The 27,715-nt window shown below is 58.6% G+C and overlaps 1 protein-coding gene across 2 annotated transcripts in view; it reads left to right on the top strand.

Moving 5' to 3' along the window:
- The window catches only part of ADAMTS7 (ADAM metallopeptidase with thrombospondin type 1 motif 7), a 53,343-nt gene extending 26,798 nt beyond the window's left edge, over positions 1 to 26,545 (top strand). Inside the window, exons 9-24 of one of the 2 annotated variants that reach the window (XM_025390568.1) lie at positions 8,316 to 8,460; positions 9,061 to 9,153; positions 9,566 to 9,711; positions 11,088 to 11,257; positions 11,581 to 11,714; positions 12,627 to 12,747; positions 13,992 to 14,236; positions 14,518 to 14,659; positions 17,539 to 17,665; positions 18,191 to 18,404; positions 18,695 to 20,116; positions 21,055 to 21,207; positions 21,655 to 21,828; positions 21,909 to 22,055; positions 23,217 to 23,379; positions 26,172 to 26,545. In XM_025390568.1, the coding sequence (XP_025246353.1) occupies positions 8,316 to 8,460; positions 9,061 to 9,153; positions 9,566 to 9,711; positions 11,088 to 11,257; positions 11,581 to 11,714; positions 12,627 to 12,747; positions 13,992 to 14,236; positions 14,518 to 14,659; positions 17,539 to 17,665; positions 18,191 to 18,404; positions 18,695 to 20,116; positions 21,055 to 21,207; positions 21,655 to 21,828; positions 21,909 to 22,055; positions 23,217 to 23,379; positions 26,172 to 26,329 (3,754 nt within the window). In that variant the 3' untranslated portion in view covers positions 26,330 to 26,545. The remainder of the gene's footprint in view (positions 1 to 8,315; positions 8,461 to 9,060; positions 9,154 to 9,565; positions 9,712 to 11,087; positions 11,258 to 11,580; positions 11,715 to 12,626; positions 12,748 to 13,991; positions 14,237 to 14,517; positions 14,660 to 17,538; positions 17,666 to 18,190; positions 18,405 to 18,694; positions 20,117 to 21,054; positions 21,208 to 21,654; positions 21,829 to 21,908; positions 22,056 to 23,216; positions 23,380 to 26,171) is intronic. The other variant, XM_025390569.1, reaches the window with a different exon arrangement.
- Positions 26,546 to 27,715: the final 1,170 nt, after the last annotated feature.

Raw genomic sequence — 27,715 nt, 5'->3', positions numbered from 1 at the left:
ACAAGAGCAAAAAAACTCTGTCTCCAAAAAAAAAAAAAACAAGATTGCAACAGCAGAGCATCGTACACCTGCCCCACTTCTCCCCACCCTCCATTGCTTTTTTCTAGGCAACCACCTTGAAACTTAACACTTTTAGCTTTTTCTTATATTTACTTTTCTATTTCCAAAAAGCATTGCTAGACTCTCATTTGTTGATTTTCCAGTTTAGATATTATCTGGAAGGTTGGGATTTAGCACCCTTGCATCACTTCCTGTACATACATTTGTCCCCTCACCTTTCATCCCAATTTAGTGTTAACATATTTGGATTAAGTCCATATTCCGCATTTTCATTATTACAGCTATAAATCTTGATGGCTGAACTAAGTGTTGTAATAAGACGGCATTTCTTTCTTTCTTTCTTTTCTTTTTTTTTTTTTTTTGAGAGAGAGTCTCACTCTGTTGCCCTGGCTGGAGTACAGTGGTGCAATCTCAGTTCACTGCAGTCTCTGCCTCCCAGGTTCAAGCAATTCTCATGCCTCAGCCTCCCGAGTAGCTGGGATTACAGGCACCTGCCACCCCCACCCAGCTAATGTTTGTATTTTTAGTAGAGACGGGGTTTCCATGTTGGCCAGGTTGGTCTCAAACTCCTGACCTCAAGTGATTCGCCACCTTGGATTCCCAAAGTGCTGGGATTACAGGCATGAGCCACCGCGCCCCATCTAGATGGCATTTCTTTTTAAGAACAAGTTTTTTAATTGCTTGGTTTTCGTTGCTTTTCCAGGCCTTCCAGCTCCTTTAACAGTTTTGTAAGATGTCTCTTAATCCAGTTTTCCCAAAGGTAATCCCTACCAGATAATCCAGAAGTTCCTTTCTTTCTTGGACCCTCCTCCCAACTTCCCTCTGTCCTCCAATTTAGACTGGATACTTTCTAGGCCTGCCCCAAAATATTAATGGAGGGTCATCATGTTTCTTAGATCCCATGCTACTTTTTTTATGGGTAGGTACCTTTTTTTTAGATTTGTTTTGGTGGAGCACATCCTCAAGCAGCTTTCTGAGAAAGAGTGCATGGAGGTAAACAGTTTGCCCGTCTCAAAGTGTCTTTATTCTTCCCTCACATCTGATTGATATTTTGATTTGATATCAACTTTTGGGTTGGAAGTGACTCTTCTTCAGAATGTTGGAGGCATTTTTCTGTTGTCTTCTAGTTTCCAACATTGCTCTGAAGAGGTCCCATCCCATTCTGATTTGAATGTGACCTTTTAAAAAATCTGGAAGCTTTTAGGACTCTCTCTCTTTCTCTTTCTCTTTTTGGTGATTTTAAATTTTACAATATATGCCTTTGTCTATTTTAATTTGAGGGAGCACTCATTGGAGTGTTTTAATCTAGAAACTTGTGACCTTCAGTTCTTGAACTGTTGTTGTATTATTCATTTGATAACTTTCTTACATTTTCTCTTTCTGGAACCCTGCAGCTATTCTCTTGCTTTCCTATTTTTAAACATTTTATACTTTGTCGTCTCTTTCTATTTTCTTTTCCTTTCTATCATCCCTCCTCTTTCTCTCTCTCTCTCTCTCTCTCTCTCTCTCTCTCTCTCTCTCTCTCTCGGTCTTGCTTTGTTGCCCAGGCTGCAGTGCAGTGCCACAATCATGGCTCACTGCAGCCTCGAGCTCCCAGGCACAAATGATCCTCCTGCCTCAGCATTCCGAGTAGCTGTGCCACCACACCCAGCTAATTTTTAAATTTTTACTTTTTTCTAGAGATGGGGTTTTGCCATGTTGCTCAGGCTGGGCTTGAACTCCTGGACTCCTCCCTCAGCCTCCTAAAGTTCTGGGATTACAGGCGTGAGCCAGCGTGCCTGGCCGTCTCTTTCTGTTTTCTAGGAGGCATCTGATTTATCTTTACTTTATAATCTTTCTATTAAATTTTTCATATTTTTCATTGTACTTTTAATTTCTTAAACTTTCTCATTCACTAAATACACATTGTGTGTCTCATATCTGAAATACTTGGGACCAGAAGTGTTTTAGATTTTGGATTTTTTTTTTTTAAATTTTGGAGTATTTGCTTTATATTTAGCAGTTCAGAATCCCCAGTCTGAAAGTCCAAAATCTGAAGTGCTCCAAAGAGCATTTCCTCTGAGCATCATGTTAGTGCTCAAAAGTTTTGGATTTTGGAGCATTTGGATTTTGGGATTAGACGTGCTCAACCTGTGCACCTTTTGATCCTATTCTTGTTTCATGGGTACAGTAGGTTCTCTTATCTCTGTGAGGTTATTACTTACATGGATTTGACTTTTTTCTTCTGTTCCCTGAAATGTTTTTCTTTCCTTTGGGTTATTTTTTAAAAAATATTTGTTTCATGTTAACAGTTTTCTTGGCCAGGCACAGTGGCTCACGCCTGTAATTCCAGCACTTTGGGAGGCCGAGGCAGGCAGATCTCTTGAGGTCAGGAGTTTGAGACCAGCCTGGCCAACATGGTGAAACCCTGTCTCTACTAAAAAAAATATAAAAAATTAGCCGGGCACAGTGGCTGGTGCCTGTAATCGCAGCTACTCAGGAGGCTGAGGCAGGAGAATCGCTTGAACCCGGGAGACGGAGGCTGCAGTGAACTGAGATTGCACCACTGTACTCCAGCCTTGGCAACAGAGAGAGACTCTCTCAAAAAAAGTTTTCTTAAAATGCATTGTCTGTATTTAATATATAGCAAGGAGATGCAGAGATACTAATTGTTCAGTTTGTGGACTTGGGCAGGACTTTTCCAAGTCACTGCTGAAGGACTGGTTCAGATAGGGCTGTTTTGGGGAGATCCTCTAATGTCAATATCTGAGGTCATTTTTCTGAGTGATTCAGTTGCCCAAGTGGAATCCTCTAGACTTTTCCTGGGAGACTGTATGTCTGGCTGCAGCATTCCGGCATCCAAGTGAGGAAGGGGCTTGGCGTGTTTCTTACCCTTTGACGTGTAGACTTTTGCTTGTTCTCTTTTCTCTGTAGGTCCTTCTGCCTTGGGCCTTCATCTATGCCCAGTGTTGCTGGGCCAGAGCCTCTTGGTTCACCCTTGCCAGGGAGTGATCCCCGGCCCTGTGCTGGGTGGCAGGTGACAGTCACTTGGCTACTCAGGGTTGGGGAGGGGATCTAGGGTCTGATCAGTTCTTACAGACTTTCAGCCCTACTGTCCTCAGCCCTCCTGGCCCTATGGCCCTGAGGGGTCCCTGGAAACAGGCTTTTCTGGGCTTCTCCTTCTGGATGGTTCCTCCCTGCAGGCATTTGGCTCTCAGTTTTCATCACTCTACCAAGTCAGCTACTGCCCGGCCATCTGCTTCCCAGCTTCCAGAATCTTGTTAACATCCCTCATTACCCATCAGCACCTCTTATGGATTTATGCTGTGGTCATTTCCTCTACTGTCATCAGAGTGGAGTTTTGGAAGGGAGCATCGATAAATCTGTCTGCTCAATGTGCCATGTTTTTCTAGAAGTCCACTCACTGTGGGGTTTAAGCAGGGATGTGACCAGGTCCATTAGGGATGTAAGAGCAAGAATGCTGGCCTCCAGTGGTAGAGGGATTACTGGGGTGGGGAGTGGGATTGGAAGCAGAGAAGAGTTTTGTTTGGTGGTTAAGGACCTAGACTGGCTGGGCATGGTGGCTCACACCTGTAATCCCAGCACTTTGGGATGGGCAGATCCCTTGAGGTCAGGAGTTTGAGACCAGCCTGGCCAACATGGTGAAACCCTGTCTCTACTAAAAATACAAAAATCAGCTGGGTGTGGTGGTGCATGCCTATAATCCCAGCTACTCGGGAGGCTGAGGCAGGAGAATTGCTTGAACCTGGGAGGTGGAGATTGCAGTGAGCTGAGATCACGCCACTGCAGTTCAGCTTGGGTGACAGAGTAAGACTCTGTCTTGGGAGGGTAAATAAAAGAACCTAGACTGTGGCCCAGGCTTCTACCTGTGTTGGCAGACAAGTTATATTATCCCTTAAGCCTCAAAAAATGGACATGATGATGGGACTGCCTTGTGCATGTGATATGAGGAATAAGTGAGAAAACACGTGCAGTGCTGAGCACCGCGCCTGCCACGCAGTAAGCATTTCACACACGCTCACTACTATTCCTTCCACTGTTACCAAGTGATAGATGGGATGGACTTGAACCAGGCAAGTGGCCTGAAGGTGGAGAGGAGGGTGTGTCTCTGTCCCCAGAGAGAGGCAGAGAATGAGAGAATGGCTTCAGAAAATCAGAATAGTAGCTGCTGCCACAGAACCCCCAGGGCTTGTTCCCAGCTGCCGCCACCCAGGGTGCCGCCCAACACCCTGGCTCTAGGACAGACAGACAGAGACTGAATGAGACAGTCTCTGTCCTCATTCAGCTGCTGGCATGCTTGAGGGACTTGGCTCAGGACCTGGGGTGAGGAGGGGAGGACAGGGTGAGAGTCAGAGCCAGCCGTGGCCTCCCAGAGCCTTGGCACTGGGGTGAGCCAGACAGAAGCAGAGCAATCCATGCCTCACCAGTGGAGGGGTGTTTGGGAGGAAGAAGAACCCCATCTTCCCAAGGTCCTTTCACACTTTCACCTTTGCATCCTGGGAGTCAGGCAGCAGGGCCCTCCCAAGGCCCAGGAGGTGGAAGGAAGAGGGTGTGCGGAGGTGGGGAGGGTGGCAGCAGCCTGTCTCCCAGCCTGCAGGCTTTGGTCTCCTTGCTGGGGGTGGGACAGGAGAGAGAGGATGGGCCCCACCCAAGCCGGTTAGGGGACAGAATGAGTGAGATTCACCGAAGTGCCAAATGGTCAGGCAGTGTTTCCAGGACTTGGGGGCACCTCAGAGGCACTCACAGACAACCCCCTCATCCTGGCTGGTCCTGAAGCCCCTTGGCTTCCTGCGCGTAGATGCTTATCCAGCCAGGTAGACCCACAGGGCTGAATCCAGACTCGTTCTTGCTGTGTCCACAGACTCCGTGTCCATCAGGACCTGTGTGTGGGGACCGTGGTAAAGGAGACAGACCTCCAGGTGCCTGTCCTGCAGGTCCTCACACCAGGGGGAGACGGACAGATGACAGTTGGGGATGATTGGCACCGAGGCACGCAGTCCTCGTGGGCTGTAGGACTGGGGAGAGGGGCACCAAGCCCTCCTGGGGTCAGGAACAGTGACTCGGAGAAGGAGCCTGCCCTCTAAAAGCTGACTTCCACCCTGAGGAAGAAGGGTGCTAAGTGGAGGGCAGGCTGGGCAGAGGCCGGGGCCACACGAGTGTAGGGTGGGGCAGAAGAACCCTCAGGAGGTGGCAGGGAGGGGGTGCTGGAGGGTAGCATCTGGAGCTTGTTCAAGAGGGTTGACCTGAAGAACTCTAAAATCCTTTCCAGGCTGACAGGTGCTTTAAGGGACCCTGGGGAGAGGTCACAGCATTTCATTGGTGTCAACTTGGACTTGGGTGGGAGAAGGGGAGGCCCTGGTCCCTGCTTTCCTCGAAGCCAGCATTTCTACAGGGAGAGAGACAGGCTCGGTCACATGTGGGATCTTTCACTTCACCCCATGGACCCCCCCATTCAGTGACTCCATGACCAGATCCCAGGAGTGGCCAGGGGAGCGGGCCCACAGGTGTCTCCTGTCAGTGGTGGGCAGCTCTTTGCAGTCTCGAGGTGAGAGTGAGGTTTCTGACCAGAGTCACCTACTGTCTGCTCTGACCTCTTGTGGGACTGCCCAGCCCCGCTATAATTAGCCTAAGGAGGGGCGTGGAGGGGAAGGGCTGACGGGTTTGGGGATCCGGGTGTGTCGGCAGTGCAGAGGAGCTGGCAGTGAGCCTGCCAGAGGAAGGAAGGGCTGGCTGCCGGCCGCCTGTGTGATTTTTCCCAAGAAGACACTGCTATTTATACCCCTGTAGCTTGGGATCAGCTTCTTGCAGATGAGGACGTGAAGGCCCAAGGCCACACAGCAACTACAGCCAGGCAAAGAGTAGAACTTGGGTTTCTGACTCCCAAGACAGCACCTGGGCCTGATTCTGGCAGTGGATTCTGTGAGGGTCGCCTCATGCTCCCGACTTCTCCCACACACCCAGGGTGGGCTGAGAGGTTGTTGTGGCTTCAGCTGCCCAGCAGCAGGCCCACAGGAGCCACACGAGCAACGAGTCAGCACTGGGGCAGCCAGGAAACAGAAGGGCTGGGCTGTAGCCCAGGGACTGTTGGTGCCGGGATGAGGCACATGGGACCCCTCAGCCACGGGATCAGAGGACCCCTTGGCTGGGATGGGTGAGCCCCCAGTCTACCTCCTGGAGCCACGGAATGCTAGTGGGAAGGAGGGAGCCCAGGGCCAGCTGAGCCCACCACCCGCTGCTGACACTCTGCCCCGGGTGCAGGCCCAGGGAGGCTCAGGGAGCCCCAAGCCGCAGGAGCACTTGGGACACTCCTTTCTCCCCGCCAGGCCTTGGCTGCCATGGTTTTGAACTTGTATTTGGGGTGAAGTATTTGAGGCCAGGCTCGCGGCTGAATGGGAGGAGCCCTGCACTGGGGGCAGCTTAGTGAGTAGACACAGCCTGGTGCAGGCAGCCTGGGCCTGGCTTCAGATCCTGGTCATCACGTCCCTCTTGTGTGACCCAGGGCAAGTGACGTATGGGCCCTGAGTGTGTGAGGAGAGATGATGGTAGAGTCTACCCGGGATGTTGTGAGGAGCAAATGAGAGGGTATGCCCCCAGTACCCGGGGCCAGCCTGGCACGTTGTCATCTTGGGCACTAGAACTGCATCCAGCAGCTGCTCATCTGCCAACGCCTGTGTTCGAGGGTCTGTTTCCAGCCAGCATGGGCAGTCTGGGTGATTCCAGGAGAATTCCAGGGTTCTCAGTAGAAGTCTGGTCACCTTGGCTTTCTTCTCTGCAGCTCTGGGCAGAGCCAGGGGCTTGTCACTGGCCAGGGGACTTAGGAGACCACACAGACCACCCACCCCACCCTGGGTCTCCCCAGCTGCCAGGCCCGCTCCTCTGAAATCTGGGTTTTGGGATTCCATGGTCTGATCTACCCTCCCAGCCTCTCTCCACACCTGCCTTCAGCGGTCTTGGCCCTGTTTCCAGACCCTTTCATGTTCTCCCAGCCTCTCCACATCTCGGAGTGTCTTTCTCTCCCTGCTGGACTCCAGGATCCATCACCTTTGCCCTTCTTCCCTGTGCAGCCCCCCGCCTGTCCCAGTCAGGACTGTATGCTCATCCTGGCCCTCTGGCCTGGCACCACCTGCCCTGAGGCCACCCAGACTATAGAACTGGAGGGTTTGTGCCTCCCCATGTCCCCCGCCTGGCTAGAGGCCCCAGATCCCACGGGTCCTGCCTCCCTCCGTTGCTTCTGCCCAAGCCGTGGCTGCCTGGGTCATCCCCAGCCCTGCATGTCTGCGTGGCTCAATTCTCCCCAGCCACTGCTGCCCCCAGAAGGCCCCAAACCTTCCTCCAGGACAGCAGTGAGCCATAGGTGGGGTGGTCAGCGGGTTAGGGTACTCCTGCTGCTAAGCCATAGTGGTGTCTGCCTAAGGTCCAGCAGGGGCAGCAGGCTGGTCACCGATCCCAGAAGCAATAGTATGCCCAAGGGCTGTACAGAGTGAGGCAGGGTCAGAAGTGGGTGCCAGCCGGGCCTGGGCCGCCCTCCTCAGGGCCCCCACCTCTGTGCTCCCTGCCTCGTGGTGTTGTGTCTGGGCAGCCTTGTCTTCACCAGACTGCAGCAGCAGGAGTGTGTGGTGGACACAGATGGCGCCTGCTCGTGTCTGCCAGTTTCCCTGCCACCACTGCCAGGGAATGCTGGCTGGAGGAAGACAGGAGTGGAGGCCGGAGGCCAGCCCTGTCGGTGGGTGGGGGAAATGGACAGGCATGGCTGCCCTGGGCTCTCTCCCGGGGGTGGCTGCTTTCCAGACCTCGCCCTTCCACAGATGACCGGAGGTCTCTGCCTGGGTGGGGCCATCGGAGGCTCTGTTGTGTCAACTGTGATGTGATGTTCTCTGGATCCTTGTTGGGCCTGGCTCCAGGGTCTGGGCTCAGGGACGGAGGCTGCAGGGTCAGAGAGCAGCGCCACATGAGGGCTTGGCAGTCCAGGAGGCCTTCTGAGGGAAGGGCCCTGGCAGCGTGTGCAGAGGGCTGGGATTGGGGTTGGGATTGTTTAGCCAGCTGGAGTGCCCAGGAGATGAGATGAGAGAGGCCGGGAGGGCCTGTGCTGCTGGCTGTGGTTGGAGGATCAGCTGAACCGAGCGGGGAGGCTGGAGTTTCCTATAGCTGTAGGGCTCTGTGCCCCCTCCCACCTCTCCTCCTCTCCCGGCCCCACTGAGGCTTCTCCGATGGGTCTCACAGGCTGCGCCCCCTCCATCCTCCCGTCCCATCTCTAGCCGTGGGTGGGGCCTGTGCCTGGACGACCCTCCTGCCAAGGACATCATCGACTTCCCCTCGGTGCCACCTGGCATCCTCTATGATGTGAGCCACCAGTGCCGCCTCCAGTACGGGGCCTACTCTGCCTTCTGCGAGGACATGGATGTGAGTGGGGCCGGTGTGGGTGTGGGGGTATGGGGACCCGGCAGGAGGGCTCAGGGGACAGCTCTCACCAGCCCATGGATGCCAGCCTGGGAGTAACCTCGCCTGGCCTAGGCTGCGCCCCCGAGTGATACTGTGAGATGTCAAGTGGCCTGTGGGAGAGGCCAGGGATGGGCGGCCACAGACCCAGCTCTGATTTCTGGGTCAACCATGGACCAACTGTGACACTTCGGGCAAGTCCCTTAGCCTCTCTGGAGCTGGCTCATGAGAGGGAAAAGGGTCCCCAGTGGGGAGGGTCTATTTATCCTGGAGAAGATCACCTGAAGTGATCTTCTAACGGGAGTGTTTCCAGAGGAGGGGCTGGGCCGGGAGAGGTGGGGACAGCTGGGGACGGCTCTGAGGAGCACAGCCCTGGGTGCCCCACACCACCACATGGTCCGGGGAGGAAGGTGGGAGCAGGCACACAAGAAGGGACCTCTGGGGGTCTGTAGGCCCCTGCCATGTGGAGGGGTGCCCAGGGGACCCTTGGGGACAGGGAGGGGGCAGGGTGGGTGGCGGCACTGGGAGGGGGTGAGGGTATGGCCCATGCCCTCCTCCTTGCAGAATGTCTGCCACACACTCTGGTGCTCTGTGGGGACCACCTGTCACTCCAAGCTGGATGCAGCCGTGGACGGCACCCGGTGTGGGGAGAATAAGGTAGGGGATGTCCCCAGTCCCGGTGGTGGGTGTTGGAGAGGCCAGACCTGCTGTGACCAGGCCCTGGGGTCAGCCCCGGCTCACAGTCTTGCTTGTGCTCCTAGCAGAGCCCCGCACTCTCTGCCCCCCAAGGCCCCATCTGCAAAGCGCAGGCACTGGGGCCAGGGCTTGATTCCATGATTCCCCAGGGTGTCTTCAGCTGAGTCAGCACGTGGGCTGTTTTACTCCCTGCTCAGCTCCTCCCTGTGGCCTGGGTCACAGATGATTGTGATGATTGTGAGGGGGTCTCTCTCACCTTCCATCCTTCCCCTCTGTGCCTTTCGCGGCCTTCCCACCCACCTTGTTCTCACTAGGGTGAGGATGACTGATAGGCTGGGGGGTGGGGTGGCTCTACCTCCATCTGTCACAGTAGTGGTGTCTCAATGGGGAGTGCGTACCTGTGGGCTTCCGGCCCGAGGCTGTGGATGGTGGCTGGTCCGGCTGGAGCGCCTGGTCCATCTGCTCGCGGAGCTGTGGTGTGGGCGTACAGAGCGCCGAGCGGCAGTGCACGCAGCCTACGTGAGTGTGGGGCCCAGGGTGCCCTGGGCAATGGGACAGAGGGACCCAAGCAGTCAGCTGATTGCAGGAGCTTGGCTCTGTCCCAGCCCCTGGCTCTTAGAAGTGTCCTCATAATGGTCAGTCCGAGTGTCCAGGCCACCTTGAGTCACTTTCAAGCAGTGTTCTGGGGGCTGACAGGGTTCCCACTGCTGACCCCTTTCCAGAGAGCGGGACACTGAGGCCCAGAGACTGGAGAGACTCATCAGAGGCCACATGGCAAAGCAGCTGCTGGTTGGAAGGAGGCAGGAGAGGGCAGTGGCGAAGAGCATGGGCCCTGGACCTTAGATGGTTCTGAGTTCGAATCCTCTGTTCACCCCTTCTCTGGGCCTCTGTTTCCCCATCTATATAACAGCAGTGCCCATCCAGTAAAGTTGTAGTCGGGGGCAAATGCAGTTTATGCAGGCCAGGCCCTCAGTTTTGCAGCTCGTCTGTAGTGGGCACTCAGTGGGAGGGGCTTGGTGGCCTCAGAGGCACAACAAAGGTCTGAGATGAGACAGGGCAGCTTGGAGGAGGTGACAGCATTCAAGGGGTGGCCTGAGGTGAGTGACTTCACCTCTCTGGGCCTCTGTTTCCCCGTCTAAACAGTGGGGTGTGAAGATCTGGTGAGATGCAGAGGCCAGTGGTACTGTAGACCTGAGACACTACCTGGCTAATCTTCACTTCCGGAGGCCACCTGGGGCAGGCATGGGTTTCACAGTCAGCCCCACCCAGGGCCCTGTGCTTACCCAAGACTGACCTGTGGCCCTCCTGCCTCCTGGCCTCCAGGTCTGAGCTGGGTGGTGGTCAGCGACCCTGGCTTAGATGCAGAGGGTTTCAGGAGCTGTGCTCGGTCAGACCTCTCAGCTGGCTGGGGCCCTGGGCGCTTCCTTTAGGCCCGGGCTGGGGTACTGCCACCAGGAGGGAGGCTGAGGACTCAAGGGCTCGTTAGGATGCTGGTGTCATGGGTCGGAGACTTGGAGCAGTCCCTCCAGCCAGTGCCAGTCATGCCTACAGCTTGTCCAGCTTCTCAACAGCCCTCTGCAGAGGCAGCCCCAACCTCACTTTATACTGGAGGAAACTGAGGCCCAGAGGGTGGCTCAAGACTTGCCCCTGATCACACAGCAGGTTGGGGGCAGAGCTCAGGCTTCCTGCTGCCACCTCCCCATAGGTCCTTACAAACAGGGAGGGTGTGTCTGGGCCACAGGGTGGGCAGCCCAAGGAAGGAGAGCAGCGTGCACAAAGCTGGGCGGCAGGGATCTTGGGGTGTGGGTGCAGGAGGAAGCCTCTCGCTCTGGGCTGTGGCCATGCAGTAGTATTCACCAGTCCCTCACTGGGGCGCACCCCGGTCCTCCCCACAGGCCCAAATACAAAGGCAGATACTGTGTGGGTGAGCGGAAGCGCTTCCGCCTCTGCAACCTGCAGGCCTGCCCCGCTGGCCGCCCCTCCTTCCGCCACATCCAGTGCAGCCACTTTGACGCTATGCTCTACAAGGGCCAGCTGCACACATGGGTGCCCGTGGTCAATGACGGTGAGTGCTGCCTCCCATGGAGACACTGAGGCCCAGAGGGCTGGGGGTGTGTAGGTCCAAGGTTATCCTGTGATGCAAGCAGGAGGCCCAGTCTCCACCACAAGCCTGGGCCTCTCCCAATGTCCCCCGGGGCTGCTGCTTACCCCTAGCTCTCCAGTCTGCAGCCTTGCAGATAGCTACCAGCCCAGCCGGAGCCTCCAGCATGTTGGTGCTACTTGGGAGCCTCTAGCCTGCTATGGATGTGTGTCACAGAGGGGTCTTCCTGGTGGCCTTCACATTCCTGCCCCAGCTGTTGCTGATGGCTCTTCTACTTGGGCCCCCAGTGAACCCCTGCGAGCTGCACTGCCGGCCCTCGAATGAGTACTTTGCCGAGAAGCTGCGGGATGCTGTGGTCGATGGCACCCCCTGCTACCAGGTCCGGGCCAGCAGGGACCTCTGCATCAACGGCATCTGCAAGGTGTGCCTGGTTAGAAGAGGCTCTCCCAGCACCGGCTGCCCCCAGCCCCACTGGTGGGCCTCAGGCTCTCTCCTGGGTCCCTCCTGGTCCTCCTCAGGCCACCCTCCCTATGCTCTACCTTTGGGCTTCCCAGCCCCTACCCTCTATGACCTCTAAGGCAAAGCCCCTACTATGCCTCCTGGCACTGGGGACCCCTCCCAGTCAGGCCTCGCCCCCTGCATCTCCTTGGATGCCTGCACCAGCACCGCCCCAGCCAGGAAACCAAAGCCCAGGCAGTGGCTTGACCTCTTGCTGGCTGGCTGACCCCAGGCAGTGGTTTGCTCCCTGACAGAAGGGGTTAAATGAGGTGGCACAGGTGACATGAAGGGCTCTGAGCCCCGAAGAATAGTGCTTAGTATTTGGTAACAAAATCTATTCTTATTTTTAATAACAACGATGGCCTCTCCTCTTTGCCTATGTCCCCAGCCACCTACTTGTCCCTGCTTCTTGCCCTCTAAGCCTCTGGGGTATCAAGGCCTGGGCTCTGAGGAGGACCAGCAGGGAGGTGCCAACCCCCAGAGCCTTTGACGTTGAAATTCCCTGCATGCGCTGGTCAGGAGCCCGTGGCGCGTCAGATCCCCTGCCTGCCCGTGGCCTTTGCAGAACTCTTTCCTTCTCTTGTCTCATGTGATGCTCACGACATACCTTTAAGCGAGGGGTGGTCTCCCCATCTCACATCTGAGGAAACTGAGGCTCAGGGAGGTAGAGAAGTTCACCTGGGTCAGAGGCACAGCTGGGGTGGGGCAGGGCCAGAGAGAGGCCTCCTGACCCCCTCTCCCAGCTTTCTCCTCCTGAGCCTGGCTGGCCCCCGGGGCTGGGACCACAGAGGGCTGGCCACCAGCACCAGGAGCCTCCCCTGCTTGTGTGTTGCAGAACGTGGGCTGTGACTTTGAGATTGACTCCGGTGCTATGGAGGATCGCTGTGGTGTGTGCCACGGCAACGGCTCCACCTGCCACACCGTGAGCGGGACCTTCGAGGAGGCCGAGGGCCTGGGTATGGGGTGGGACTGCTGTGGGGGAGGGGTGTGCTCTTCACCTGGTAACCCCTTCCCCATCTCCCCTGGGCCCCTGTCCTTGGCCTCGTGGTCCCCACCCAGCCTGGAGATGGCTAAGCAGGGAAGCCTTGCTAGGGTGGAATTCTTGCAGGAGTCAGGGGACCCCTGGCCCACGTGCAGAGACCTGTCCCCATGGGGAGTCCTCCTGTCCCAGAGACCCCAGGCAGGGCCAACCCGGCTTGTGTGTGGCCCCTGGGCCTTTCAAAGAATGGTAGTCTCCTCCTGAAACTTCTGAGACCCCCAGCTCTGTGCCCTCACCTCCAGTCTGTTTTGCACACGTTGCTTAAATACGGACTGTGTGCTAGGTGATGGGGACACGCAGGCGAAGCGCTCAGTCCTGCAGGGGTTAGAAGCTTCTGGTGTGACCAGTGCAGTGGAGGGAGGCCCAGAGGGCTATGGGAGCACCGAGGAAGAAGGTCCTGGCCTGGGGAAGTCAGGGAAGGTTTCCTGTAGGAGGTGAAAGTTCAGCTGAATCATAAAACTCAGAAGTGATGGAAGTGGTCTTCCAAATGGAGGAAGAGCTTGCGCCAGAGCCTGGAGGCAAGAAGAGAAGGCAGGACCAGCTATGGGGCCTTGAATGCCAGGCTGAGAAGCTTAGATTTCATCCCAGAGATGCAGTACAGTGTGGTGGATAAAGCACTGGCCCTGGAGGCTGCTCATATCCCAGCAGGACGCTCATGCACGTTACTATCCCTGTCTGCCTCTCTGCTCATCTGTAAAATGGGGATAACAATAGTACCTAGGCTATAGAGCTGTTACCCATGAGCTTACACAAGTGCTGAGAGTAGTGCCTGGCACGTGATGGGTGTGACAGAAGTGAATGAATAAAAGCAGGCTGTGTGGGGATGAGGAGGGTGTCCCAGGAGAAAGGCCTGGGCACTTTGTTTTTTTTAGGAAGAGAATTAGTGTAGGGGATGGATCCAGCCTTATGATGAGACCAGTTTAGGTCCTCAAGAGAGGGGTGACGGGGCATGGCCACGGGGTCAGTATATGTGGCACCTCTGTGGGGTTTTGGTGACCCACGACACATCTGAGCAATTTTGGGAGCTCAGACTTTAAAGCTAATGGCAAAATCTTTGGCATCAGCAGGCGGAGGCAAGTGGGGAGAGACGTGAGGGAAGCGGGTGGGGATAAGCAACCTTCTCACCCTGGGCACAACCTACCCACAACCCTTGGCTGACAGGGTATGTGGATGTGGGGCTGATCCCAGCCGGCGCACGCGAGATCCGCATCCAGGAGGTGGCCGAGGCTGCCAACTTCCTGGCACTGCGGAGCGAGGACCCGGAGAAGTACTTCCTCAATGGTGGCTGGACCATCCAGTGGAACGGGGACTACCAGGTGGCAGGGACCACCTTCACATATGCACGCAGGGGCAACTGGGAGAACCTCACGTCCCCGGGTCCCACCAACGAGCCTGTCTGGATCCAGGTGCCTGCCTCCCGAGGCCCAGGGTGGGGGAGTGGAGGCGCAGTCCCCAGGCTCAGCACCCCTCATGGCAGGTCTCGTCCTGGAAGAGTGAGCCCTGGGTCAGTCACAGAACCTGGCTCTGAGCCAGGCCCTCCTGCTGTGGCCTCTACCTTGGTTTCCCTATCTTTAAAATGGCCCAATGGTGTAGCTGCAGTTCACAGAGGTGGCTGGGGTTGGCTCCTTTAGGACTGGGTGGATGGAGAAGACACCTCGTGCTCATGGGCTCCTGCCTGCCCACCCAGCTGCTGTTCCAGGAGAGCAACCCCGGGGTGCGCTACGAGTACACCATCCACAGGGAGGCAGGCGGCCATGGCGAGGTCCCGCCACCCGAGTTCTCCTGGCACTATGGGCCCTGGACCAAGTGCACAGTCACCTGCGGCAGAGGTGAGAAGTGGGGCAGGCACAGCCCCGCCAGCAGGGGCTTCGTCTGTGGACAGGGACGCTGGCTTCAGCTTCCAGCTCACTGCTGGGCCACCACGGGTTTGGAAGTTGGCTTCTCTGAGCCTCAGTTCCCCATCTGTGAGATGAGGCTGGCAACCACCCCATGTCCCAGGCGCACTGGGAGGGTAAACGGATGAGGCAGGTGGGTGCTGGCTCGTGGCGCGTGCTCAGTGTGCTCCAGCTCTTGGCGTTGTCCCTCCAGCGGACACAGCTCCCTCTCGATTGTGTCCTTGCTCAGCTCCGGCAGGTCTTGTGCCTGCATTTCTGCTGCGTCCTGGAGACCAGTCCAGTGGCCCCTCACCACCCTGACTTATTTCCCTGAACTATTTGTAAAAAGTAGGGCAATTTCTTTAACTCCGACTCTTCCTCCCCATATTTCCCTCAGTCTCCCCCCATGCTCCTCAGTTCCTCCTCTCTGTCTCTTTGTCTCCTCCCCACTGCTCCTCGATCTCCCCTCTGCCCCTCCGTGTCCTCCCCACTGCTCCTCGGCCTCCCCTCTGCCCCTCCGTCTCCTCCCATACTTCTCAGTCTCCCCCCATGCCCCTCAATCTCCCCCCATACCCCTCGGTCTCCCTCCTGTCCTCCAGTCCCACCCATGCCCCTCAGTCTTCCTCTCCCCACTCGGTCTCCCCCGCCGTTCCTTGGTCTCCCCACACCTCAGTCTCCCGCTTTGTCCCTTAGTCCTCCCTTTTCCCCTCAGTCTTCCCATCGTTGACACTCAGTGTCCTCAGGGTCTCAGAATCGGGAATCTGAGATACAGACATTTGAGCATTCCTTAAAATGCTATTATGATGACAAAACGAAAATGGAGAACTGGGCAGATACCTTCCAAAGCTAGGAAACCCATGTTATCTAATACAGCTGTCTTTATTTATTTTATTTTATTTGAGATGGAGTCTCACCCTGTCGCCCAGACTGGAGCGCAATGGCATGATCTCGGCTCACGGCAGCCTCCACCTCCCAGGTTCCAGTGATTCTCCTGCCTCAGCCTCCTGAGTAGCTGAGATTAACAGGAATGCGCCACCATGCCTGGCTAATTTATATTATTAGTAGAGATGGGGTTTCACCATGTTGGCCAGACTGGTCTTGAACTCCTGACCTCAGGTGATTTGCCCGCCTCGGCCTCGCATAGTGCTGGGATTACAGGCGTGAACCACCGCTCCTGGCCTAACACATGTGTCTTTAATTGGACAAATGTGGAAACCAACACATACACTTGCAGCACTAGACATTTGGGGAATTGTCTTTCAGCAAATTGGCTGCTTCACAGGTGGACCACTTGGGAGTGTCTGCAGGGGCAAGTGCCCCGTGGTGGCTAGAACAGACAGGGGTTCTTTGTCTCAGGCAGGAAGTTCCAGATGCACAGTCCAAGCTGGCGGGATCTGAAGCTGACTGGCCCTCAGCCACACTGTCCTTGCCACAGCAGCCTCCCCTACACTCCTGCTTGTCACAGATGGTGTCCTCCCTTTCAGGGCTCTTACCGTGTACCGGGCAGGAAGAAGGAGAGGGGAAAGGGCTGACTCCCAGCAAGGGACTTGTGCCTTTTTCTCCCCAGCCAGGACTGTGTCCCAGACCCCTTAGTTGCAAGGGAGCGGCAGTGGGGTGTGTTTTCAGCAGGTCCCATTGCTGCCTTGAACAAAATCAGAATCTGTTGGTGAGGAAAGAGGGGGATGGGTGTGGGACCGGCAGCTCAGGGGAGGGACAACTTACTCTCAGGACCACGGGGCAGGGGGTGGAGCAGAGAAGACAGAGCCACCTGCAGAGGGGGTCTTGCGGCTGGGCCTCAACCGGCAGTATGGAAGTGAGTGTCTAAGGTGAGGAGCATGGCCATGCAAAGGCCCCAGGGTGGGCAGTGGCAGATGGTGTGAAGGACAGGAGCAGTGCCAAGGCTAGTACAGGGGTGGAGAGCAGGGGCTGCCCCTTGATGCCCAATTTCTTGTCCAGATGTTCTCTGAGCCATTGGGAAGGGTGTGGATGGTGGGATGGTGTGTCGGTGGCCCCTGTACACACTGGGCCCTGAAGGCTCAGGCAGCTGCTCCTCCAGCCACGAGTTCTTCAATGAGGCTGACTTCATCCCAGGCCACCTGGCCCCATGCCTTTCACCCACCTCATCACCCAAGCCAGCCCCGGGAAGGAGCAGAGGGAGCTGGGCTTTCATTCTCAAGGCTGAAGCCCCAGCCCCTGGTCACCCCTCACCCCAGCCTGGGCCAGCGTGGACACCTGTGGTCCTCCTCTTTGGGCCCCTGGATGTGGAAATAGGCCTCAGGGCAGGCTCAGTTTCCTTGAGAGGAGGGTGGCAGGAGCCATGGCTGGGTTTGCATGCTAGCAGCAGCTGGCACGGATCGAGCTCTTAGGATGTGCTGGGCGTGGGCCGAGCCTGCACATGCAAGAACACACGCAGTCCTCCCTCCAGGGCTTGGAGGAGGCAGGATTGTTGCTCCCACTTCCCAGAGGAGGACGCTGAGGTTCAGAGAGGCCAAATGAGTTGTCCAGGGTTTCAGCTAGGATGCAGAGGGTCGGGGCACCAAAAACCTGTTAATCCTCCACACTCTGCCACCCCTCCAGGGGCAGCCAGAGGGGAAGCTACATAAGAGAGAGGGGGTGAGTGAGAACCGGGACAGCAAGGAGGTGTAGGTGGAGGTCCACCTTCCCTCCCAGAACAGCGCCTTACTGCCCATGTCAGGATGAAGGTGGAGGTCTGCCTTCATCCTGACATGGGCAGTAAGGCGCTGTTCTGGGAGGGTCTGGCAGAAAGGGTGTCTTTGGGTCTTGGGCGGTGACCACCTGGGTGCCAGTCCCAGGCTAAGCCCCATGGCCCCCAGGTGTGCAGAGGCAGAGTGTGTACTGTTCGGAGCGGCAGACAGGGCCCGTGGACGAGGAGCACTGTGACCCCCTGGGCCGGCCCGATGACCGCCAGAGGAAGTGCAGCGAGCAGCCCTGCCCTGCCAGGTGAGCCCACCCCACTCCCCCGCCAACTCCCCACCCCTAGGTGTCCTGAGTCTGCCACAGGCCCCTACATCTGGATCCCCAGAGGCCCTGGGGAGGAGCAGAGGGAGCTAGGCTTTCATTCTCTTCTCAAGGCTGAAGCCCCAGCCCCCGGTCACCCCTCACCCCAGCCTGGGCCAGCCTGGACACCTGTGGTCTTCCTCTTTGGGTCCCTGGATGGGGAAATAGGCCTCAGATCAGTTTCCTGAGGGAAGTTTCCCTGAGGGGAGGGTGGCAGGAACAGAGGGGCTGTGCCGTGTCATCAGGCTCAGTTTCCCTGAGGGGAGGGTGGCAGGAATGGAGGAGCTGTGCCATGTCACCAGGCTTTGAGGGCAGGACACTTACCTGGGCTTGGAGCTCTGGAGAATCATCCACTGGCCTCAGTCCCAGCTCTGCCCAAACCCTGAGGGCCTGGAAGCCCAGCCTGGCCCTCCCTGCTGGTGCCATCCATCTGATGCCATGCTGATGCCACCTGTGTGCCCTCACCAGGTGGTGGGCAGGTGAGTGGCAGCTGTGCTCCAGCTCCTGTGGGCCTTGGGGCCTCTCCCACCGTGCCGTGCTCTGCATCCGCAGCGTGGGGCTGGATGAACAGAGCGCCCTGGAGCCCCCGGCCTGTGAACACCTTCCCCGGCCCCCTACTGAAACCCCTTGCAACCGCCATGTGCCCTGTCCGGCCACCTGGGCTGTAGGGAACTGGTCTCAGGTGAGTGTAGGATGGGAGGGGGCCTGCCTCCAGCTCCACCCTTGGTCTTCGGCTACAGATAGGCAGACAGCCTTCCTGGAGCCTTTGTGGGTGGGAGGGAGCCTGGGCATTCCAGGGTCCAGCCCCTGACTCTAAAGCCTCAGGGATCAGGAAGCCCCTGGCAAGCATGTCCACAGCCATGGCCTTGAGCTGGGCAGGGCCAGAGAGGGCTGGCTGGGATCTCTGCCACTCTGACATCGGGCAGTGGACAGGTTACCCAGCCATGCCCCTCACCCTGGCTTCCCCTGCAGTGCTCAGTGACATGTGGGGAGGGCACTCAGCACCGAAATGTCCTCTGCACCAATGACACTGGTGTCCCCTGTGATGAGGCCCAGCAGCCAGCCAGCGAAGTCACCTGCTCTCTGCCACCCTGTCGGTGGCCCCTGGACACACTGGGCCCTGAAGGCTCAGGTAGCGGCTCCTCCAGCCACGAGCTCTTCAATGAGGCTGACTTCATCCCACGCCACCTGGCCCCACGCCCTTCACCGGTCTCATCACCCAAGCCAGCCACCATGGGCAACGCCATTGAGGAGGAGGCCCTAGAGCTGGACCTGCCGGGGCCCGTGTTTGTGGATGACTTTTACTATGACTACAATTTCATCAACTTCCATGAGGATCTGTCCTATGGGCCCTCTGAGGGGCCTGATCTAGACCTGGCGGAGACAGGGGATCAGACGCCCCCACCACACAGTGGTCCTGCTGTGCCCTCCACAGGTAGCCCCGTGCCTGCCACAGAGCCTCCTGCAGCCAAGGAGGAGGGGGCACTGGGACCTTGGTCCCCTAGCCCTTGGCCCAGCCAGGCCGGCCACTCCCCACCCCCACCCTCAGAGCAGACCCCTGGGAACCCTTTGATCAATTTCCTGCCTGAGGAAGACGCCCCCAGAGGGGCCCCAGATCTTGGGCTCCCCAGCCTGCCCTGGCCCAGGGTTTCCATTGATGGCCTGCAGACGCCTGCCGCCCCTGAGAGCCAAAATGACTTCCCAGTTGGCAAGGACAGCCAGAGCCAGCTGCCCCCTCCATGGAGGGACAGGACCAATGAGGTTTTCAAGGATGATGAGGAACCCGAGGGCCGCGGAGCACCCCACCCGCCTCTGAGACCCAGCCCCACGCTGCCCCCTTTGTCCCTGCCCCCTTTGTCCCCTGTTGGCAGTACCCACTCCTCTCCTAGTCCTGATGTGACAGAGCTATGGACAGGAGGGACTGTGGCCTGGGAGCCAACTCTGGAGGGTGGCCTGGGGCCTGTGGACAGTGAACTGTGGCCCACTGTTGGGGTGGCTCCTCCCCCTCCTCCCCCCATAGCCCATCTGCCAGAGATGAAGGGCAGGGACAGCCCCCTGGAGCCGAGGACTCCCACCTTCCCAACCCCAGGACCAGGCTTATGGGACGTGCAGACTGTGGCAGTGTGGGGGACCTTTCTCCCCACAACCCTGACTGGCCTCGGGCACACGCCTGAGCCTGCCCTGAACCCAGGACCCAAGGGCCAGCCTGAGTCCCTCAGCCCTGAGGTGCCCCTGAGCTCTAGGCTACTGTCCACGCCCGCTTGGGACAGCCCCGCCAACAGCCACAGAACCCCTGAGACCCAGCCGCTGGCTCCCAGCCTGGCTGAAGCCGTCTCCCCTGCGGACCTGTTGGCTGTCAGGAACGCTAGCTGGCAAGCGGGAAACTGGAGCCAGGCAAGTGGTGCGGGCTGGGTGGGCTGGGAGTTTCCGCGGGACCTTGGTGACTGTTTCCTCATCTGAAAATGAGCAGAGTGGGACACAGGCGCCATCTGTCTCGCCTCTCTTGGGGCAGGAGTTCCCAGGATTAAGGGAATGAGGGGACCCTGGGGCCCATTTCTGGGCAGCACAGGGGGCCTCAGGGAAGGCAGGGGCAGGCACGCTCTGGCAGCACAGCCCACCCCAGGATGCAACTGGCTCAGACAGCTGTGTAATGGGGAGGGTCCCCGCATGGCTGCCAGGCCCAGTCCTGCCTAGCAGGCAGCAGCTTACCTGAGGCTCGGCCTGGCTCCACCAGGCTGGGCTCAGCCCACTGCCACCTGGCTCTGCCCTAAGTGACTCCACCCTCCTTTGACAGTGACCTGCAGGCATCTGAGCTGCATGAAAGAAGCTGGCCAGGGCCCCCTCCCTGGGTTCCCAGATGGTCACTGCAGGAGAAGCAAGCTTCTGTTCAGATCCCTAATTTGGGGGTGGGAAGGGGCAGGCTGAGGCCCATAGGACTTGTTTTGCGCATCGATCGCCAGCGATTTGGCTGCTTGTCCCAGGACCCAGCCTTCCTTCCCTGGTGCCTCTGGGAAGCGACGAGGCTGGTCAGGACAGCTGGTCAGGGGTGCCCACAGGGTCCCCTCCCCCACCTCTGCACCAATGACACTGGAACACAGGCCCTTTGTCCCATGTGAGCAGGGACGGTTGGTTGCTGGGGGGATTTGACTTTTCATTCTCACGGTCTTCCTGGGAGGTGGGTGGAGGAGCCTATTTTGCAAATAAGGAAACTGAGGCCCAGAAGAGGGCCCCTGTCTTGCTGAGGTCTCGCTAGGCTAGGTGGGTAGTTTCCTGGCTGTAGAGGCCTGGTGGGGATGGGATCTGCCTGGCTTTCACGGGTCTGTGCCCCGCAGTGCTCCACCACCTGTGGCCTGGGTGCCGTCTGGAGGTCGGTGCGCTGTAGCTCTGGCCGGGATGAGGACTGCGCCCCCGCTGGCCGGCCCCAGCCTGCCCGCCGCTGCCACCTGCGGCCCTGTGCCACCTGGCACTCAGGCAACTGGAGTAAGGTGCGTGAGGATGGAGCTAGGACAGGCATTCCCAGGGCATGGGTTGGAGCCCTGGTTCCCTGTGGCCTGTGTTCCAAAAGCAGCAGGACAGGGGAGGGCTCCAGGCTGCACGTCTGTGTGCCCGATCACACCGGATTCCGAATCTCTTGGGAGTCTGTGTCTGGCTTGGCCTGTTTCCTTTCCTCTGTATTTTTGACCCCATCTGGACTTGTCTTTTACCAGCTTGCCTTTGTTCCTCCCTTTCTCTGTCTGTCCCAGCCCCTGGCAGCCCCTGGCCATGCCACCTTTTGCCTGGGGCGGGCCAGCCTTGGCCTCTCGCTGGGGCTCTTCAGGGATTTGCCCCGGGCTGGGGCGTGGGCCTGATGCCTTTCCTGCCACACGCCTCACGGGGTCACACCTGTGGGCCTGCACCTGGGGATGTGTCCCCACACGTCTCTCGGTCCCCAGTGCTCCCGCAGCTGCGGCGGAGGTTCCTCAGTGCGGGATGTGCAGTGTGTGGACACACGGGACCTCCGGCTGCTGCGGCCCTTCCACTGTCAGCCCGGGCCTGCCAAGCCACCTGCGCACAGGCCCTGCGGGGCCCAGCCCTGCCTCAGCTGGTACACCTCTTCCTGGAGGGAGGTGAGGCCTGGGGGTTCAGTTGGGGGGAGGGGATGCCCTCAGATGCTGTCTGTGCCCTGACTGCTTCCCTGCCCACCCAGTGCTCCGAGGCCTGTGGCGGTGGTGAGCAGCAGCGTCTGGTGACCTGTCCAGAGCCAGGCCTCTGCGAGGAGGCGCTGAGACCCAACACCACACGGCCCTGCAACACTCACCCCTGCACACAGTGGGTGGTGGGTCCCTGGGGCCAGGTGAGCCGGGCTGAGTGGAGGAGCAGGGAGCAAGTGCATGGTGGCACCTGGTCGGTCCTGGGTTGGGTGAAGGATCTTTTGAGTGTGTGCTGTGAGCCAGGCTCTCTGTGGCCCCTGCGCATGCAGCAGTGACTGGACGAGGCCCCGCCCACTGGTGCTCACACCTGCCAGGGAGAAACAGACAAGGAAAGGGCATGTGTGCTGTGATGTCAGGGAAGGCCTTCCAAGGAGGGGTCTGGGGTTGAGACCCGAGGGAGGAGTCAGTGATGCCAAGGACAGGGATCAAGGGGATAGCAGGTGTGAAGTCTGAGGCAGGAATGATGAGCTTGGGGGTATCAGGGAGCCCAGCAAAGGCCAGCGGCAGAAGGGGGCGGAAGAGGGCCCTCAGATGGGCAGGACACCTTCTGCCGGGCCTGTTTGGAACTCAGGGGTTCAGGCGTCTCAGATTTGGGCCCTGAACTGGGTCCTGGAGTCAGCTGGGCCAGCGTTTGAGTCTTTGTCCCACTGGCTGCTGAGTGACTCTGGGCAGGTTGCTTTGCTTTGCTAGGTCACTGTTTTTTCATCTGTAAAATTGGGACAGCTTGGGAGAGGAGGGTTGGGAAGATTAAATGAACGAACACAACAAAGCACAGGGCTGGGCACAGCACGACACTGGCACAGACTCAGCGCATGTTTAGGGCTTTCAGACCCACACCTGATAACAACGAAGCCTGGTGGGCTGGGCCCCGGCTGTGAAACCTGTCTCCTCCCTTCCTGCCCATGGGCTGCGGCAGGTCCTCTGCCCTGTTCCTCGGGCACAGCAGTGTCTCGCCCACATCTCTGCCCACTGCTGCATCAGGGCTCCATCCCGGGGCCCCTGCCCAGGCCTCTCAGGCATGTCCCTGGTGAGGGGCTCACTGCCCAGGAACCCCGAGGGCTGTCCCACTGTTCTCATGCCCCTCCCCTCTGCAGGAGCCGATCCCACAAGTGAGAGTGGGGTTCCAGCACCAAGTGGGCTCTAGGAGTGGGACCAGGTCCTCCAGAAGGCACTCAGGGGGCGGCTGGGAGCAAGGGCAGGCCTGTCAGGCACAGGGCGCAGGGATGGCTTCCCAGAGGAGGTGTCACTGTCCCCATTGTTAGGACTGGCCCCGGAGAAACTCATTCCTCCCCCACTCCCCCCAGTGCTCAGCCCCCTGTGGTGGTGGCGTCCAGCGGCGCCTGGTCAAGTGTGTCAACACCCAGACGGGGCTGCCAGAGGAAGACAGCGACCAGTGTGGTCACGAGGCCTGGCCTGAGAGCTCCCGGCCGTGTGGCACCGAGGATTGTGAGCCCGTCGAGCTTCCCCGTGAGTCCCCTGACCCCAGGATCTCTACTGAAGTGAGGTGGGGCGGGGAGGGCGATGGGGAAATTGGGTCGTCAAACCATTGCGTCTGGGCTCAGGAGCCATGTGGCCACTGAAAATCCTGATGCCACAGGATGCCATGCTGGAGGCTGGGCTGTGCTGGGAGTCAGTCAAGGGGAGTCCCAGTCATACAACATCCCGCAGGCAGCTGTCTGACCTCGGGGGAGTAGAGGGAGTGGCCCTGGCCCCTGATTTGCTGTGTGAACCTGGGTAAGCTCTTTCCCCTCTGGGTCTCAGTCTTCACAGTGAGACCAGGGATGTCCCTGAGGCTGTGTGAAAACTGGGCCTGGGTGAGTCCCTGTCCCTAGCCCTGGCCTGTCCATTCCCTGGCCAGAGGACTGCCTAGAGTGAGCAATGGAGCCGCAGGAAGGGCCTCCCTTCCAGGGCCCTGCTGATGAGGTAATGGGGTTTGAGGCAGGAAGGGCCTCCCTTCCAGGGTTCTGCTAATCCCAGTGGTGGGGGGTTTCCTGGCCAGCTGGGTCCTGGTGGAAGGGCCTGAGCTAGAGGTGGTTCTGCACAACCCCGCCGCTGCCTCCAGCACACACACACACACACACAGTCACACACACACACATAGTCACACACACACACATACACTCATACACTTCCTTCCTGCAGCCCCAGCTGCTCTCAGCAGTGCTGATGGCAGGAAACGTGGTGGCCCTGGAGTGTCACCTAGGCTCCTTTCGCCAGCTGTGTGGCCTTGGGCTCCATTTCCCTCTCAGGGCCTTCATGTGCTGAATAAAGAGGCTGCCAAGCCCCATCCTTGCATAAATGAAGTCTGGGCATGAAGGGCCCAGCACTGCCTGGGCATCGAGGGGATACTCAGGCAAAGCGGCTCTTCCCCTCTGCCAAAGCCACTGTCATCCCCAATTGCAAGGTCAGGGAGAGGGCCTGGGGCCAACCCTGCCAGTCTAAGGAATCCAGAAGCTGTGGTGTGAGGAGCTGCGGCCCCTGTGCTATTGGCTGTCTGCTCCCTACTCCTAGGACAGAGTCCTCAGCCGGGGCCCTCAAGCTGGCATTCGGGGCCCCCTGCAATCTCCCCGGTCTGCCTTCTCCCCTTGTCCAATACAGCCTTCTCTATCTGCACTGGCTCCTGGGCAGCCCTCATTCAGGCTCAGAGTGGCCCCTGCCATGCCTCGTTACCCTGCCTCTGGCAGGGGTGGCCTTCCTGCCTCAAACCTCAAGGCCCAGTGGCAGTGCCCCCACCCTGTCCTGCCTGCCCTCAGCATGCACCTAGCCAGCATCTCAGAGTGCTCCTGTGTGTCGCCTAAGCTGGGTGCTGGCACCATGTCTCTCACCTTCAGGGTTAGGGCTGGCCAGAGGGAGCAGGGTGGTTATGATCTCCGGGGATGAGGACCAGATGGGGCAGAGAACAGGAACTGAAGCACCTGGGGGCCTAGAACCAAGGACGGATGGCCCAGGAGGCTCTGGGCCTGCAAAGTCTCCCAGGGGCGGGTGTGAGTGGGCTGCAGGGAGTGGGCAACGGGGGCTGGTTAGGTGGCTGAACTAGAAGCTGTCCTAAGTGAGGAGTTTTCTGCCACCAGTGAACAGTGGAGGGGCGGCTGGGAAGGTATCTTGGACTTCCAGACCTGGAATTCCCAGGATGTTTTGCTGGTCTGTGGGACAGTTGGCGGGACATGTGGAAAGCCGGGAAACTGGTGTGTGTGTGGTCACTGCAATGACACAGCATGGCCACATCCGTTTGCTGTGGAGGTGGGGTTGACAGAGGAGGGAACCAAAGCCCAAGAGGTGAAGCAGCGTATCTGAGGTCACCCCGGGTGACCAGGATGCATGCCTACAGATGTACACTTTGGAGCTCTGCCTGGAGTTGGGGTGGAGGAGCCTGCCTGCTGCCTTGTGCCCTCTGCCGGGCCTGGGGGATGTCCCAGGGGCTGCTGCCCTCCTGCTCCTCCTCCCTAGGGAGGTCTGCTGGAATAAGCAGGGCCCGGGCGGCAGTTGGGGGCTGTCAGCAGTGGCAGTGGCATCAGGAGCAAGGCCAGGAGGCTGGGAACAAGCCACTTCCCAAAATAGCTCTGATAACTTGGGGCAGGAGGGCCCAGCCAAGCCTCAGCCCTGATGAGCACAGCCTGGAGCTGGCCTCCCTCCCCAGTGGGCCTGGGCTCAGTCCCTGGTTTCCGCTGACAGCCTATAAGGCCCACTCACTCTAGGCTTCGTGGCCCACCTGAGAAGTGGGAGGCTGGTCTGGGAGATGGGACCCTGTGACCCAGAACCCGAGGCTGAGTACAGCCCCCATGGCTGGAAGTGGTCACGGAGGCCTGGCAGGACAGATGTACTGGGGCAGGGGGTGGTGGTGGGAGTTGGGGACAGAGGCCACTGCAGGCTGGCAGGAGGCCCCGGGACCGTAGTTCTGTGGCAGGATCTGTTGGGGAACACCAGGGGTGAGCAAGGATGGAGATGGGGTGGCAGGGAGTCGCCCTGGGCAGGCTCTTTCACGGGCATGTGAGGGCATCAGGGTGGGGTCTCAGGACCTTTCCTCCAGAAACCTCAGCCCAGGAGCACCCGTTCTCGAGTCCTGGGGTTGGTCATGAGTAGGTGGGACAGAAACAGCAACAGCTGGAGACCTGCAACTCCGGTTCGCGAGCCACTCCAAAAACTGAGGCTCTCTACTTGGTGGGGAGCTGCTGGAGCCTCCTTAAGGTGGTTGGGGTGGGGAGCCAGGTTCTGGGTACCCTAAACCACTGATTCTGATGCCTCTCTGCCCCCCACTCCAGGCTGTGAGCGGGACCGCCTGTCCTTCGGGTTCTGTGAGAGGCTGCGCCTACTGGGCCGCTGCCAGCTGCCGACCATCCGCATGCAGTGCTGCCGCTCGTGCTCTCCGCCCAGCCACGGCGTCCCCTCCCGAGGCCATCAGCGGGTTGCCCGCCGCTGACTGTGCCAGGATGCACAGACTGACCGACAGACCTCAGTGCCCACCATGGGCTGTGGCGGAGCTTCCACCCCCTGCGCCCTAATGGTGCTAACCCTCTCCCTACCCAGCGGCAGGCTGGGGACCTCCTCCCCATCAAAAAAGGTATTTTTTTATTCTAACAGTTCGTGTAACATTTATTACGATTTTACATAAATGAGCATCTACCATTCCAAAGCACAGTGTGACTTCATCCTGGATTTGGGGAATCTTAAAAGTCAGAAACTCTTCCCCCAACCCCTCTGCCCAAAACTCCACCACGACAGCACCTTGGCAGGCGCGGCTTTTCACGTGCTCCTCTGGGGCAGATCTGCAGTGGGCAGAGCAGCAGTCGGGTCCATGAGAGCATGGCGTCTGGTGAGGCACAGAAGGCCTTGGAAGCTGGGGGCTGCTGCCCAGGGAGGCCTGTGTGCAGAGGGTGGGGTTCTGGGGGCAGGAAGGTCTTCTGGGCAGGGGCACAGCTTGGCCCTTACTTGCTGCCTGCCTCCAGCTCAGGCTTCCAGCGTCCGCTAGGGCCCCACTCTGTGGTCCTCAGAGACCTGTTCCACAGGGATTGGGCCCATCTTGTCACTTGCAGGGACTGCCCCCTGGAGTGATGGGGACTGGGGCCCCCGGGGGCACCTCCCTGGCCCTGTCTGTTCTATCTGTTGACTCTTCTACAAAAAGCGGGCAGAAAGGGGAAGAGCAGGCTGGCCAGCTGTGCCCTACTGTGTCCCCATGTGTCCCTTCATCTCTGTGCCCAGAGATAGGGCTGGGCTAATTGCCACTGCCTCGGGGTGGCCCCTTTCCCACCACCAGCCCCAGCAACAGGTTCCTACCACGCTGATCGATGGTCCAGCACCTGGCACCTGCCTACCCACAGCCCCTTCCCCTCCCATAAAATCTAGTCCCATGGAGCCAGACAGTGGTGCCCACAGCAGGGAACAGATGAGCATGAATGTGTTTTGAAAAGGGTCCTGTCCTGGCCAGGGGCAGGAGGCTGGGGAAGGGGCAGACACTGTCCTCCCAGGCCCAGGCCCAGCCCTGGAGCTGACCCTACCCTCTGTCTATGAGCCTTGGACTCAGTTGTTGACAATTTCCTCCTCAGCCCTCCCCCTGGAAGGTGTTATGCCCCTTCTCCAGGTGGGGACACTAAGGTTCAGAGAGGTCACCCTGCAGCCTACAGGGGTCACCTCTCACATTCTATCTCCAGCATATGACATCCCTGGACGAAAGGCGAGTGTGGCCCTGGAGCCTGCATGTGGCAGCCACGGCCACTCAGGGCTGGGTGTATGCTGGGGATGGAGGAGCCACCACTGAAAATCACTCCTGGCTGGGTGCAGTGGCTCACGCTTGTAATCCCAGTGCTTT

This window comes from Theropithecus gelada, chromosome 7a (assembly GCF_003255815.1).
Source record: "Theropithecus gelada isolate Dixy chromosome 7a, Tgel_1.0, whole genome shotgun sequence".
Taxonomy (NCBI): Eukaryota; Metazoa; Chordata; class Mammalia; order Primates; family Cercopithecidae; genus Theropithecus; species Theropithecus gelada.
The sequence above is the reverse complement of the archived record's forward strand: the minus strand, read 5'-3'. Positions and strand labels throughout refer to the sequence as shown.